The following is a 16,024-nucleotide window of genomic DNA, read 5'->3' as shown; positions in this document are numbered from 1 at the left end:
TGGGTCTGATAGGCTCTGAAGGAAGCTGACCACGTGTAGACCGGGGAAGGTGATATTGCCGGGGGCGGGTGTAGGCGGCGTGCCCAGGGGCACAGAGGAAAGTTTGCCCTGGTGGGACTGTCATTAAGGAATTCGACCCCTGTGCTCCATGTAACCACCGCATATTTCATCCGTATGCCATTGTGGGGATCCGAGCGCATGTGGGTGCTTTGAAGATGGCACACCTGGGGTCCAAACCGCCGAGCCCAGGCCTCATCTGGCCTTCGCAACAGGCTTTGTGCGCTGGCCTCTTGCTCAGCTGGAGCCCTTTGCTGCCCCTGGCAGAGGCCAGTGCTGACCTGAAAAGCCTACTCACCCGACACTACTGCGTCCTTGATTCTGTGAGGGTCAGTGTAGAATAAGGGTTAACAGCAGGGCCTGGGAAATGATACGCACACACACACGCACACACGCAGAGCTTTACTGAGATAATTCACACACCATACAATTCACCTATTTAAAGTGTACAATTCAGTGGGTTTTACTATATTCTCAGAGTTAGGCTGTCATCACCACAATCAATTGTAGAACATTCCCCCCTCCAGACCCCCAAAAGAAACCTGTACCCATTAGTTGTCACACTCCAGTCCCCCCTCAGCCCAGCCCCTAGCAACTACTACTCTGTTTTTTCTACCTCTGTGGATTTGCCTCTTCTGGATATTTCATATAAATAGTCATGTAAATAGAATATGTGGTATTTCATGACTGGCTTCTTTCATTTTGCATATTTTCAAGGTTCATCTCTGTTGAAGCATTTATCAGTAGTTCATTCTTTTTTATGGCTGAATAATATTTCAATAGATGGATATACTACTACATTTTGCTTACGGAGTCATCGGCTGATGGACATTTGGGTTGTTTCCAGTTTTTGACTGTTATGAATAATGCTGCTGTGAACATATGTGTTCAACTCTTTGTGTGGATAGGATGGGTTTGTTTTGCATTGTCTCTCCACCACTCACTTGCTGTGGGACCTGGAGCAAACTGCTTCAGTTCTCAGAGGCTCAGTTTTCTGAGAATTTCTGGGAGTTAGGGATGCTGCTGTCTATCTGAGTATTATTGATAATAGTGGCTATAATTTACTGAGTGCCTTTATCTTTTTTAAAAATTTTTTTCTTTTTTTTGGCCATGCCACGTGGCTTGTGGGATCATAGTTCCCTGACCAGGGATCGAACCTGGGCTTCTGGCAGTGAGAGCGCTGAGTCCTAACCACTGGACCGCCTTTATCATGATAAAATAAAAGCACCCTGAGTGCCTTTATCTTATCATGACAGTCACTGTCCATATGCTGTGTTCTTGAGTTCAGCCCCACAAGGGGCATGAGAAGGTTTATTTCACGTTAATGTGGACTTGTGCTATAATAGGCTAACATGCTGCCTTGTTACAGCAAATCATTTTGGTAGCTTGATGAGTTCTCTTTCCAATGTATGTGCCTAGGGAGAGAACTTCCTTACCTCGCCTACACCTTTGGCCTTTTTACATTATTAGGGGCATATTTTTATCTTTACTTTTGTATATTAAAAAAAAATTTTTTTTTTTTTTTTTGAAATATACGTAGAGAAAAGTGCAGTAATTAGAAGAGCTATCCCATGAGATAGCTGCCACGAGACTAGCACGTCCTAGATAGGGCTTGCTCCTCATCCTGGATTCCAGAAGAATCCATGGGGTAGAGCTGTAGCTAACTAACTCACAAGGGACACTTAATATGAGCAGGAACTAAACCATGGTTCTATAAGCCACTGAGATTTGCGGGTCACTTGTTAGTGCAGCACAGCCTAGTGAGAGCTAACCAATACATTTAATCCTTATAACAAAGTAAGGTGGGTTTTATTACTGTTTCTGTTTTTTGAGGGAACCGAGGCTCAGAGAAGTTCAGTAACTTTCTTTAGTTTGCTCAGATAGTCTCAGAGGGCTGCTTCTAGCCCCAAACCCAGTTATTCAGACTCCAGAACCTCTGCTCTTAAGAAGATGGAAGTACATGGGCTGTTTGGTGAATGATGAGTAATCCAGTGTGAATGGAACACCTGGTATGTGCATGATGTCAGACTTGTAGTATAGGTTTGGGGCAGATCCTGGAAGCCTTGAAAGCTGTGTGGATTATGAAGCTTCCTAGTGCCAGATGGGACCACAGACTGTACCTTTTGCTCACAACCCAACTTCTCCCAACGCTTGCTCAGCTTGTCCCAAGAGCTGGTGGGAATGGCTTCCTGGGGAAACTGGTGGGAATTGTAAATTGTCTTCCTTCCAGTGATTGCTGAGATACCCCTTCTCCAGAAAGTCTTCCCACTCTGGAGTCTTCCCATGCTTTCGGTAGGCTGGGAGCTGGAATTGAGTGAATGACGCTCCCCTGGCCATCCCTGCTAAGTGTAGGACCTCCCCCTGCCCCACGTGCATTTACTCTGCATTCAGAACTCTTTGTCCTCAGTTTATATTTTGGTTCCACATTTTTGCCCTCTCTCTACATGTTTTCCATTTGTCAATATAGCCTTTGGTTGTGGTCACCCAAAATGTAGCACTTCCATCTACAATAAAATCTTACGATTTTATTTGTAGTCAAGTATAACTCAGCATTGAAATTATTCTCCCTACAACCCAGACCCTGCCTCTACTTCCAGTGCTGTATTAATTATCTTCTCTTCGGCTCTCATAATATTGTGTATATCTTTGCCCTTGAACTATACTATCTTGTAATTATAACACCTTGTGTTAATATTGTCCCTTTACTTGGCTGACTCCTGGTAGACTGGGAGTTTCAGCCAGGTCTGGGTTTAATTCATCTGTGTTACGAGTCTCCAGCACAGGCCCTGGCTCTGAATAGGCACTTAGTAAGAGTTTTTTGAATAAAGGATAATTATTTATCTGTTTCATCTCCTCTCCCCATCTGTTAACTGTAAGTTCCTTAAGGACAAGGACTGTGTCTTATCTGCAAGATCAAGAAAAGCATGGTATAGGAAATGAGCTCAATAAATATATACTTCACTGGATAAGTGAGAATAACATTTCCTTCCAGGAGCAGAACCCTTTAGAGTCGCAAAGCACATTTATATACCTCACCCAGTTGATCTTCTAAAATCTTCAAATTCTCCCTGTCTAGTGTTCTCAAATCCCTGTCATGTGCTCTTTGCCTCCCTTGTGCCTACCTATTTCATCTGTGCGTCTTCATGATTTCTCCCTCTTCCTCCTTCAGATCCTCTTGGATAAAGGTCTTCAGGACCCTGCCCCCCGCCACTCCCAGTGAAAAGCAGCCTAAAGGGCAAAAATTACACTCGGGTCTGCACTGAACCAAGATCATGCTCCCATTTAAAGCTTTACCATCTTGGGCAGGTTCACTAACCTCCCTGAGTCAGCTTTCTCTTCTGAAAATGGAGACACAAGTGGTTGTGAGGCTTGGATGAAGTAATGTCTGCTGAGCACCTATCATAGGTTCTGGCTGAGCCCAGTAAGTGGGAGTTCCTGTTTTTACATGGAAGGGTGGAATTTGAGACATCAGCAAGCCCATGGGAAAGAACTGTGGTTTTAAAACAAACGGGGATAGGGTTGCTTTGTTCTGAGATCTCTGCTCCCTGTGAGGTGCCACCTCTGTTTCAGGCAAGCCCAGACCCCGGATCTGGTCAGCACCACGGACAGTTCCTGCTGCGTCTGGATGTCCAGCTGATTGCAAGTCGCAATGTTATTTTATATGCCACCAAGAGAGATAAAAACATGTCAGGATTTAACTATGACATGCTCTCAGTTGTCACTCACATCTTGATTTCAGAGATGTTGAAAAGTGTGTCTTAGAATCAATGAAATAATGACAATTTTGTGAGAGATGGTATCAGTGAGCTGTTGATCCCTGACCCTTGAAGAGATTCATTATAATCGCCAACACTTTTTGAATGCCTACTGTGCTCCAGGCCTTTTTCGCTCCTCCCTCTCCTGTCCTGGGTGCTGTCTGCCCTCTATACATTGACTTAACAAATACTACATTTGGGGAATATAAATGTAAGCCAAATAGACAGTTAATCAACAGTTTTCTCAGTCTCCTGCCCAAAATATTCCAGTCCTGAGCCTCCTTGTTTCAGAGTATTGCTTCCTGCCGAAGGATAACCTAAGTCTGACTTCCCAGTCCGCATCTTGCTTAACCCATTTAAAGAGCATGTCAAATGCATATCCTGTGACCCAGTAATTTCATTCCTAGGTACGTGCCCAGAAGAGATGTACACAGATGGTCACCAAAAGACGTGCACAAGATTGTATCTGGCAGAGCTATGTGTAATATCTCCAAACTGGAAACTACCCAAATGCTCATCAACGGTAGAAAGAATAAAGATAATTTTGATATATGCACACAATGTAAGACAATAAAGCCACAAGAATGAGTGAACTGCAATGAAACAATCAACATGGGTAAATCTCACAAACATAATGTTGAGTGAAAGAAGTCAGACACTAAAGAGTATATACTAGACGATTCTATGTATATAGAAGTACAAAAGAGGCAAAACCAATTTGGGCTGTTAGAAGCCAGGCTAATGCTACTGTTGGAGGGGAAGTAACTGCTACTCATGAGGGGCTGACTTTTTTTTTTTGCGGTACGCGGGACTCTCACTGTTGTGGCCTCTCCCATTGCGGAGCACAGGCTCCGGACGCGCAGGCTCAGCGGCCATGGCTCACGGGCCCAGCCGCTCTGCGGCATGTGGGATCTTCCCAGACCGGGGCACGAACCCGTGTCCCCTGCATCGGCAGGTGGACTCTCAACCACTGCGCCACCAGGGAAGCCCGAGGGGCTGACTTTTGGGGACATTGGTAATGCTCCGTTTCTTGATCTGGGTGCTGGTTCTGTAAATGAGTGCAGTTTGTAATATTCATCAAGCTATATACTTAAGAGTTGTATACTATGTAATTGTACACTTTGTATATTATGCTTCAACAAACAGTTGTTTTTAAAAGCATCTTTCTCCAGAGAAGAGAATGCTGAGAATTTCCTATGCAGGATGATAGGTAAGACATTTGGAATAGCCAGTCACGTGGAATATTTGGAATTACCTGAATTATTCAGTGTGAATGGAACGTAGAGCACATTGGGGATGGGGGGAAAGAAACAAGACTGGAAATGGAACTCGGGACCAGGTCAGAAAGGCAGTGTGTGTTAAGGCCATTGGAATTCATTCTGCAAGCAATGGGGTACCGCAGTGGAGGTTTTGTGCAGGCCACAGAGTGGAGAACTGATAGAAGAGGACACCAGTTAGAGTAGAGGCTGACCACGTGACCGAGTGCTTGAATTACCAGAGGATTTTCTAAAACTACAGATTCATGAGCCCTACCCTAGACCTACTGAACCAGAATCCCCAGGAGAGAAGACCAAGGCATCTGTATTTTAACTGCGTTCCCAGCATATTCCAAACCATCAGACTCGCACTGGCCTCGGAGCAGGTGCTTGGGAGCCTCTGAGTTAATTGACTTTTACAGTCATCCAGGCAAGAGTAGGTGGGGATGTGAGCTGTGAACTTGGTGATGCAGAGCAGGCTCACATTTGTGTCCCCAAAGGAGGCATGGAGACAGTTTACTTAATTAATTAACAAATATTTATATGTCATGTACTAAATAGTGCTTATTACTATGTACCAGGCCCTATTCTAAGTACTTTTAAAAAAAAGTATTAACTAATTTAATCCTCACAGACATCCTATGAGGCACATAAATTACATTCTCCATTTTTTTTTTTTTTTCTGAAGAAGAGGAAAGTGAGACACGGAGAGGTTAAGTAACTTGCCCAAGATTGCACTACTAGTAATGTGACTGGGGCCAGCTTTACAACCCAGGCTATCAGACTCCGTCATCCATGCTTTTAACCACTAGGCTTTGTTGCTTCCTGAATATGCTTCACAAATAGTCGTGAGTGGCTGTTTCCTGTGAAATGGAGCTGAGAGGTTGGCAGTGGGGAGACCTGAATCCTAATGCCAACATGATCATTACCTCATGTCCCTCTTGTCTCAGTTGCCATTCTATACAAGGAAGGCCTTGGTTTAGATGACCGCTAAGTTCCCTCCAAAAGGAATTTTCTCTGATTTTAAGGGAAGGCAGGTATTGACAGCTCTGGAGAAAAGAGGGGAAAGGTAAAGGGTTCTCACTCAGGGTTTGTGCTTCCTTGGCCTGTCCTTGGAGATACAGCCAAAGGCAGCATCAGGGCTGTGGAGGCCTGAGTGCCTGCATGTCAACTCAGCCCTTGGTTTTCAGATGAGTTTTAAGACCTGGGCAGGGGAGACATGTGATGCTTGAAGTCATTGGGAATAGCTAGGCCAGGAAGAGGCTGACCATGGAGGAAGAAGAGGCAGTAGCCTCCAGGGTATTTATCTTGGAGGGACAAGAAGGGCAGTGGCCGTGGGAAGGGAAGGCAGTGAGCCCCAGGGGATCACCCTGGTTTGAAGTAGCCCACTGACCCAGAGCTCTTGTGTCTGGAGGGCTTCACAGGCTGTGAGATGGACCTGGAGGAGGCCACTCACAGAAACGAGATTATACTCCGGCCCGTGACGTGGTTAGGGATTTGAGAGCCTGGGGACCTGCAGCACGGCATATAACCTCTCTCAGCTTTGGGCTCCTCATCTAGAAAACAGAGCTGTAAAGACCCATTTTGGATGAAGTGTCGAAGTGGAGAGTGGTAGTGTTCTTTCCCTCCTCTCCCTTCCACCACCACGTTACTGAGATCTCTAGTGGTTAAGAGTGTAAGATCTGTTTTTACAAAGATCTGGATTTAAAACCTAGCACTCTCTTGTCTGGTGTAACCTTGGGCAAGTTGCTGAACTGCGTTGAGTCTGGTTCCTTTTCGTAAAATTAGGGTAATGGTACTTGACTCTCAGAGTTATGGCTAAATTTTATATATGCATAAACATACATAAAACATGTAAACAAATATATATTTATAAAGTTATAATTTACATATAATTTATATTAATACATAATGTATATGAAATACTATATATAAAAATATTATATGTATATAATAGTGTCTGGTAAAGGGTAAGTGCTAAAAGTAATGTCATCTAATAATTTATTATCATTTTATCCTGTTCCTTTATGAATACTTGCTTTGGGGAGAAGGTACATTAAACACATTCGTATTCAGTTATGGACAGCTGAATAAGACTTACTTGTTTTCTTCACTGGAGAATTTGCACTTTTCTTGAAGACACATCCTAAAAATAAAAGCAATTCAATTAAACACCGTTAGTGGGATGGGCAATGCTGGGTGCTGTCCGTGGTGCGGAAGGGAAATGACAGCTGAATGAGCTTACACAGTAGACAGGGAAATCAGTAGGTCGACCAAGGACTGTGTTTCAGGGTGCAGTGGAATAGATACCCTAATAAAGGTGAAGATAAAGTGCCCCTGGGACTCAAGGAGTCTGATCAGAGAAGGGTTTGTGGAAGAGATGGCATTCAAATTCTGTGATAGAGTGCAGTGAGTTTAGTTTAGTGGTTCATTAAAAACATGGTTACTGGAGTCAGAAGGACATAGGCTTGAATTCGAGTTCTGCCGTTAGTAGCTTTGTGTGTCCTTGGGAAAGTTACTTAACCCTCTTTATCCTCATTTTCTTACCTTATAAAATGGGGTAGTAACTATCTCACAACTTATTGTGAGAATTAAAATGAGAAGATGCCTATGTAGAACACCTGGCATAGCATCTGGCACAATGGTAATATTATAATAATAGCCACCTTAGTGAGTGCTTACTGTGTGCCACAGGCCACCTAGGATGTCCTGAGGATTAAATGTCATTATATTATTACGTTACCTTATTATATTTAACCCTCATAACAGCCCTAAGAGTTTGGCGAGTTTCTGATAAACTTGTTATTTAAAACTTAACTCTGGAGTATGGTCAGAATTTTGATAGGGAAGGTTAGGAAGGCAGGAAAGTAAAGGAGAGAAAATGGGGATGAGGCAGTTACTGAGGATGTACATGGAGCAGAGAGGTGCCTGGCTGGGCTGGAGTGCAGAGACTGAGGGGGGAACCAGGAGCAGATGGGGAGGGAATCAGATAATGGAGAGTCGTGAATGCCTGAGTGTGAAGCGGGGTAGCTCATTTGATGGGCAGTGGAGAGCTATTCTAAGGTTTTAAATAGGATCATGGCATGAAGTCATGATTTATTTATAAATTTATATTTTACCTTCACTTACGTTCTAGAATTAATACATTTAGCTCTAAAACATTCAGAAGACACAGCAGCCTACAAAAGAGAAATCAAATCTCCCCAATGGGCTGATTGGAGTGTAAATTGGTACAACTACTTTGGAAAATCATTTGGTAGCATCTGCTAAAGCTGAACAGATGCCTGCCCTATGACCCAGCCGTTAGGTATATTTCCTCCCTTAGGTATATCTCCGAGAGACACAGGTACAAATGTTCACCAAAGGCCATGCACTAAAGCAGCATTATTCCTAATAGCCCCAACCTGGAAAAAAATGAAATGCCCATCAACAGTACAGTGGATAAGTAGATTGTGGAACAGTGTATTCATACAATGGAATACTTTATAGCAGTGATAATAAGCAGTCTGCAACTACACACAACAATATGGATGGATCTCATACAGTCAACATAATACTGAGCAGAGGAAGCCAGCACCCCACCCCCGCCAAAGGCCATGCTCTGTATATAAAGTTTTAAAACAGGCAAAATATTTGATGTTTGAGATCAGGATAGTGGCTACCCTTGTGGAGCGAGATAGAGCCTGGAAGACTGGGCACAAGTGGGCTTTGGGGATCCTAGTAATGCTGTTTCTTCATTTGGCTGCTGGTTACATGGGTGTGTTTACTTTGTGAAAATCCATCAAGCTGTACACTAAAGGTTTATGCACATTTCTGTATATATCTTACACTTAGATTAAAGTTATAAAAATAATCTTCCACACACACCCTCTAGCAATCTTTCCCCCTACAGTTATTCCCCATTACTGGTTCAGGTCATATCCTCCCAGATTTTTCTATGTCTATGCATGAAGAGAAAGATAAAGCTACATTATCTATAGCTTTACAAAAATGGTCTTATGTTTTACATGGTGTCCTGCAACATGCTTTTTTAACTTCACAGTATGTTGAAGCCATCTTTTATGTCACTGTAGTTGTAGGTCTAGATGATTCTTTTTAACACTTGCACAGTATTTTATTACGGGGATGTGTCACTTAGTAAACCCATCTCCTATTGACAGACAGTTAATTTCAGCATTTCATTGGTGTAAATGATGCTGTGGGGAGCCTCTTCATGCATAGCTTGGTGTACTTTTCTGACTATTTGTGAATTTATAAATTACTAGGAAGGGAATATCTTGGTCTGAAGTGGTATTTTAATATAGTTAATCTGTAAATGACTTGCTGAGTGGGTGGGTTGGAAGCAGGGAGACCAGTTAGGAGGCTATTAAAATAGTTTAGACTTGGGGTAATTAGGGTAGTTGGCTGTGAAAATGGACAGAAAGGGAGAGAGATAAGAGACGTTAAGGGCAAAGACTTTATACGACCTGGCATCTAATGAGAAAGGGGGAAAAGTCAGAGAGGTCCTCGGGGGTTCTGAGTCTGTGGCTGGGCAGAGTGGGAACATAAGTCAAGAGGATTTGACTGGGGGGAGTGGGATGGGTTTAGTTTTGGCCAGCTCCTCATCCAGGTAGCGACGTCCAGAGTGCAGCTGGAAGTATTGGTCTTGACAGAGTTAAGGGCTATAGATTGAGGTGTAGGATTCCTTTGCTTAGGGTGGTCCTCATGTTGTGGGAGGGGAATGAAATCAGCGATGGGAAGGCTCTAGAGAGAGAGGAAGAACCGAAGGAGTGGAGAGCGAGGGCTCAATGTGTAGGGATGGTGGCAGTGGTCAGAGATGGGAGGGGATCTACTAGAATTCACTATCACAGAGGCCAAGGGAGGGATCTGAAGTGACTGTCATTCAAAGGACGAAGTAGTCGATAGCCTACATTAGTCTCCCTCCCACTGGGCCGCCAGTGGGTGCTGTCATTACATCTTTTACTTACTCCTCAAAGCCCTTAACACACTTGTGATTAATCAGTGTGGTCATCTGTTTAATGTCTGCCTCCACCTCTGAACTGTGAGCTCCATGGAGGCAGGGATCACCCCACTCTTGCTCCCTCTTCTGTACTCTCCATCAGGTGTGTGCTTGGCACACACTGGTGTTGGTATCCCAAGTTGTTGCTGTGTTTTGGTGGGACACCAGTTGTCCACACACCTTTTGCCTGATGCCTACCCACCCCCTGACACACACACACACACACACACACACACACACACACACACACACACACACACACACACACACACACACACACACACACACACACACACACACACACACACACACACACACACACACACACACACACACACACACCCTCTCTCTCTCTCTCTCTCTCTCAGCACAGGTTGAGAGAGGAGGGACTTAGAACCCACAGGGTACAGCCAGTGGGAGTGGGTAGCCAAAAGTAGGTCATCCACACTCCATTTACTTGTACATCACAGTGGCCAGCCTTGAGGGCAGTCTCACAATTGGTACCCAAAGTTTACAGGACTCAAACTCCAGGCCTCTCCAATGGAGCCTTAGGATAACCACGGACAAAGGAGCCTCTTGTTTGATCCTTAACTATCCCTTCGGAAAGGGTGCCCCCTTCCATGCCTGCGTTGTTGTGCAGCTGATCTTTTTATCACCACACTTCTTGAAGGAATGGTATTTTCACTGTGATGCTGGAGCCCACCTGTGCAACTTTTTTTGAACCTTGACTTCCTTAGGATGCCAGCTAAGCCAGGTGTCTTAGGTCAGGTTTCCCCAAAAGGGCCCAGAGATGAGATTCGTGTGCAGGTGACGTACAAAGGAAGTGCTCCCCGAGGAGGCTGGGCACCCAGGAAACTAGCAGGGATGTACTGTCGGGCAGATCCCACAGGGGGTGGCTTCAGCCCCTCCTACAGGCTTCCTTGTGAGCCTGGGTTATGCCCCAGAGTTGTTCTGACCTGAGGCAAAGGACCCGAGGATTCATTCTCTTGTTCCATTTAGGCTTTGATTAAGGGGCTTGGGGGCCACAATTTCCCAGGCACTTCTGCCTCTGCCTGTGTGGGGACAAAGTGGGCTCAGTAGCCCAAAGGAAGATCTAAAAACAGACCCCAAAAAAGTTGGCTTGTAGTGGCTTTCAGAAGCCAGTGTGGTGGGACCTCATGAAAAGTGGGAAGAAGGGAGATGTGTGGGGATGTGGGCGGAGCATCAACATTGTCCAGTGCGGTGGGTCACACCGGGACCTATTTCTGGGCTCCTGTGGACCGGAAGCAGGGTCTCCCATCCACGTGTGTATTGTCAGTGGAGACCAGCACTTGGGAGCGTGTTTAACATCTCAGGAGGGCTCCCCACCAGACGTGAAGGCACTCAGTAAATGCTTGTTGAGTAAGCAGAAGGGCCATACTCTGGGGTTGGAAGCTGAGATGAGGCCCTTGTGCGTGGTCATGAGCCGCCATCGGAGACTGGTGTAGTCAGTCCTGCGGTTGGGCATATGGTGCCAGGGCTGTTCTCTGAAGGAGTGTGTTTATTGAAGGGAGTGGGGAAGGAAGTGAAGCCTTGTGCAGGCTTGCAGGAGGGGTGGAAGGAGCCAGAAGATGGAGAGGCGGTAGATTCAAGGCCCAGAGAGGACAGATGGTGGGAGGAGGTCCCAGTGAGGGTGGGAGAAGGTGGGATGGGGAGGACAGGGCAGATCAGGCTGGGCCAGGTCAAGGATCGCTCCTTCCTCTCAGAGAGGGAGGGAGGGTCAAGGGGCAGCTGGAAAGGTCTCAGGATGGTGAAATTTGGAAGCAAGAAAGAGCAAGTCCAAGAGACACATCTTTTCAGCTAAGTGGGAGAAAGGTCATTTGTTAGGATGGATGGGATTATGAGGTGGGGAGTGGGAAAACATTGGGACAGTCACTCTGGGGACATCACTGAGTCAGCAAGAGATGACAAAATGAAGAATTGGACCATGACCGAGTCAGCAAGAGATGACAAAAGGAAGGGTTGGATGGGCAAGGTTAGGTGGTGGCACTGTGTGGTATGGTTGGGTACAACGGTGGTCCCCAGACTGGGGACTCTCGAGGTGGGGAAGGTGGCATGTCACGGTGCCGCCTGACTTGCCCGAGGTCCCACAGCTACTGGCTGCAGAGCTGGGACTCTGCCTGGGCCACCTGATTGCAAAGCCAGGCTCACCTGCGTGCTGAGCTAGGGCTGTTCTGAGGCCCACGGCGGGTACTGGATGTGAAATGCTTTGGGGCTGTCGAGTGCTACACAGACGTGAACCATACTTCTCCAAACCTCCCCCCGCCCAGTCCCCTTAGGGACTGAGTTGTTTGTCATGCTTTGGCCCTCCCTCTTCCTGGAGAAATGTGTCAGACCTTGCTGAGTGAGGATGAGCCAGTGTGGGGCTCCAGAACAGGGCTCAGTGGGGAAGTGAAGGTCCCAGGCAAGGTATCTGCAGCCTGCCTACAGGGTAACTGGGTTGTGGGTCTGTATCCCCACTGTAAGGAGGGGGTTGTCCTTGGAGGTGACTGTGCTTGTGTGTGTGTGTGTGTGTGTGTGTGTGTGTGTGTGTGTGTGTTGGAGGGATGTCTCTCTGTGCCTGTGAGTCTGTGTTTCTGAGTGAGCATGTGTGTGTTTCTGAGACTTGCTGTGCCTCTGACCCTGCTATACACAGAGAAACAGCAATGTTGGGAGGGGGACTTCAGATACAAATTAGGGAAAGAACAAAGTGTGGAATGACGGGAAACAGACACAGAGACACACATTCCCCCATGAGTTCAGAAATAACCCAGGGTGACACACACACATATACACACACATACACGCACGCTGTGTCGGTTTCTCTATGTGCTTTCTTGAGTGGGTTGGTGTACACTTCTTACGGCCACGTGTCTGCATGTGACTGGCACATGCCCAGACACACATGCCCATTTAGCCTCAGAAACACAGAATGACAGCTGTGTGGAGACCCATGGCAACACACAAATTTAGACACTTAGACATACATTAACATACTGTGTCTTTTCACATTTTCCTGTGTATGTGTGTGTGTGTGTGTGTGTGTGTGATTTTCTGAGTATGTGGACATCTGTGTCTGAATTACGCAGATATATGTAGGAGAGAAACATGTGGGCACACACTCTGAGAAGCACACACAGCGCACCTGTATCTCTGCCTGTGTGTGCACGTGTCTGTCTGTCTGCCGGCAAGTCAGGGAGGAAGGGGACACCATCGTTGAGTTGGGAGGAGGGAAGCCAGGAGAAGACCAGTAGGAGGCGTCCTGGCCTCGCCCTGTTTCCTGGCACACAGACCCAGCCCCCCATCCTCTTGCTGAGCAGGATCGCGGGGTTTGGGTGGCACTGCTGTCCCCTGATGGGTCAGTCAGTGAGCACTGGTGAAGGCCCTGGGGTCTGTCAGCTCATCCCGGACTCTGTGGGGAGACAGGGAAGGTCCCACTAAAGATCGGCCTCCACCTCTAGCAAACCCACAGCCCCTCCAGGGCGGTGGGAGACAGAAAGCTTGCCGTGATCACAAGGATGTGGGGCACAGAGCCAAGAGACCACCCCAGGGTCAAAGGGCACCCCGCGTCCCCAGCCCCGCCTTCTGACTCCACGAGCAGGCCAGTCCCTTACTCTCGTGCCTTAATCCCACGTGCTCGGTGCGAAAGCTGGGGAAGCAGGAGCCGCCACTTCCTGGGCGGCTGAGGATTAAGACCAGTCTCAGGGCAGACACCCATTCATCGAGCAGTTATTAATTAAGCACCTACAATGGCTGGACTGTGTTCTCAGCCCTGGGGCTTCAACATGCTACACGGTGAAATGCATTGTCCTCACGGAGTTTACCTTCTGCGTGGAGGAAGCTAGTCAATAGACCAGTGGTGCAGAACATGTCAGGGGTGGTAAGTGTCAGGAAGAAAGCCAAAGCAGGGCGCTGGGTGGAGAAGGGCCGGGGGTGGGAGGGGCCAGGAGATGATCAGGGAGAGCTTGGATAAGATAACATTTGATCACAGAGTGGAAGCGAAGGTGTGAGCTGCTGACGGGAGAGGATGATCAGAGGGAGGGAATAGAAGGGCAGAGGGCCGTCGTCCTCATAATAACCCTGCTCTCCCATTTTACAGTCGAGGAAATGGAGGCACAGGGAGACTAGTGATTTGCCCAAGGTCTCACAGCCAGTAGAAAGAGATCCAGGATTTAAACCTGGGCAGGGTGCCAGTGGTCTAAATCGGTGGTCCTCAATCAGGGGTGATTTTTGCCTCCCCCCTAGAGGATATTTGGCAGTGTCTCGAGACATTTTTGACTGCCATGACTGAACTGGAGGGAGGGTGCTACTAGCATCTAGTGGGTAGAGGCCAGGGATACTGTTGGACCTTCTACAGTGCACAGGACAGTGCCTGACAGCTAAGCAATAATGCATCCACATTGCCAATTGTGCTGAGGTGGAGAAACCCTGGTCTAAATCCATGAAAAGCACTTGACAGAGAATATGACACATAGTAGGTGCTTGGTAAATAGTAGCTGAAGAGGAGGGAAATCATTTGGAGAAGACTGCAGGGAAGAAGTGAATTCAGGAAACAGTACATGTTGGATGGACCTAGAGAATATTATACTTAAGTAAGTCAGACAGAAAGACAAATACTACATGATATCACTTATATGTGGAATCTAGAAATAATACAAATGAATCTACATACAAAACAGAAACAGATTCACAGACATAGACTTATGGTTACCAAATTGGAGAGGGAGGGAAGGAGGGACAAATTAGGAGGATAGGATTAACAGATAGATACAAGCTCCAGTACATAAAATAGATTAGCAACAAAGATTTACTGTAGAGCACAGGGAATTATATTCAGTATCTTGTAACAACCTATAGTGGAATATAATCTGGAAAAAAAAAAACTGAATCACTTTGCTGTACACCTGAAACTAACACAGTATTTTAAATCAATTATACTTCAAGTTAAAAAAAAGTACATGTAAATGAATCTGCCAGCTAAGAGAACTCATGTGATTTCTGTTTGTTGGGTGGGTGTAAAGGGCAGAGTTGTCCCAGGGAGGGTGGGTGCAGGTGAGGCCGGTGGTGGGAGGAGGTTGATGGACTGGGGATGGGGATGGTAGAGGCCGAAGCTGGGCCGCCACCAGCCTTTGAAACACTAACCAGAGGACTGGTCTCTCTGTCCCCTGCCACCCCATGTCTCTCCCCCCATCTCTCTTGGCCACTCTGCCCAGAAGGGGACAGCCGGAGGTTGAAGGGGGCCATCCAGAGGAGCACGGAGACGGGCCTGGCGGTGGAGATGCCCAGCAGGACGCTGCGCCAGGCCAGCCACGAGTCCATCGAGGACAGCATGAACAGCTACGGCTCTGAGGGCAAGTGAGTGTGGGGCCCGCAGTTGTCTTGGGCGTGGGATGGGGCGGGAGGGGCAGAGCAGAGCCCTCCAGGATCCCTGGGTCAGCCTCAGGCTGGGAGGGCTGCTAACTCAGGGCTCCTGGGTCATCCTCATCCTCAGAAGGAAGTGATGAAGCAAGGATGCTCTGAGGGAGTGTGATGGAGCATGGACTCTGGTACCCAACTGTCTAGATCTCAGTCCTGGCTCCACTGCTCACTGGCTGTGTGATCCTGGGCAAGTCACCTGTCTGTGCCTCAGTTTCCTCGCCTGTAAAATGGGGACAGTACTACCAACCTCATAGGGGGTGTTATGAGGATTAAATGGGTTAATATTTATAAAGCACATGGCACAGTGGCTGGCAAAGCAGTGTCAGTAAATGAAGGGGGTTGGAAGAGGTTTTGTTACGATCGTTGTTATTTCCTCTTTACTCTCTTAGTTCCTTAAATCCCAATTGGTTTTTAAAAATATGTACTACTGCTTGATGAGGAGTTTCACACACATCAAGTCATAAAACATTAGGTCCAACTGGCTCCTTGCCTGTGTTTCTCTCCCCCAGCTGTACATCAGAATCGCTGGGAACTTGCTACAA

General features: G+C 46.8%; 1 protein-coding gene across 2 annotated transcripts in view; it reads left to right on the top strand.

Annotated features, from left to right (window-relative positions):
• Positions 1-16,024, top strand: part of RIMS4 (regulating synaptic membrane exocytosis 4) — a gene marked incomplete at both ends in the record, with an annotated part of 62,332 nt that overhangs the window by 26,042 nt on the left and 20,266 nt on the right. Inside the window, one exon of one of the 2 annotated variants that reach the window (XM_079720189.1) lies at positions 15,281-15,419. In XM_079720189.1, the coding sequence (XP_079576315.1) occupies positions 15,281-15,419 (139 nt within the window). Of the gene's footprint in view, positions 1-15,277; positions 15,420-16,024 lie in introns of both variants that reach the window. The other variant, XM_079720188.1, reaches the window with a different exon arrangement.

This window comes from Hyperoodon ampullatus, assembly GCF_949752795.1.
Source record: "Hyperoodon ampullatus genome assembly, chromosome: 14".
In the NCBI taxonomy this organism is placed as follows: Eukaryota; Metazoa; Chordata; class Mammalia; order Artiodactyla; family Ziphiidae; genus Hyperoodon; species Hyperoodon ampullatus.
Note: the sequence above shows the minus strand (reverse complement) of the source record. Positions and strands in the feature narration are given on the sequence as shown.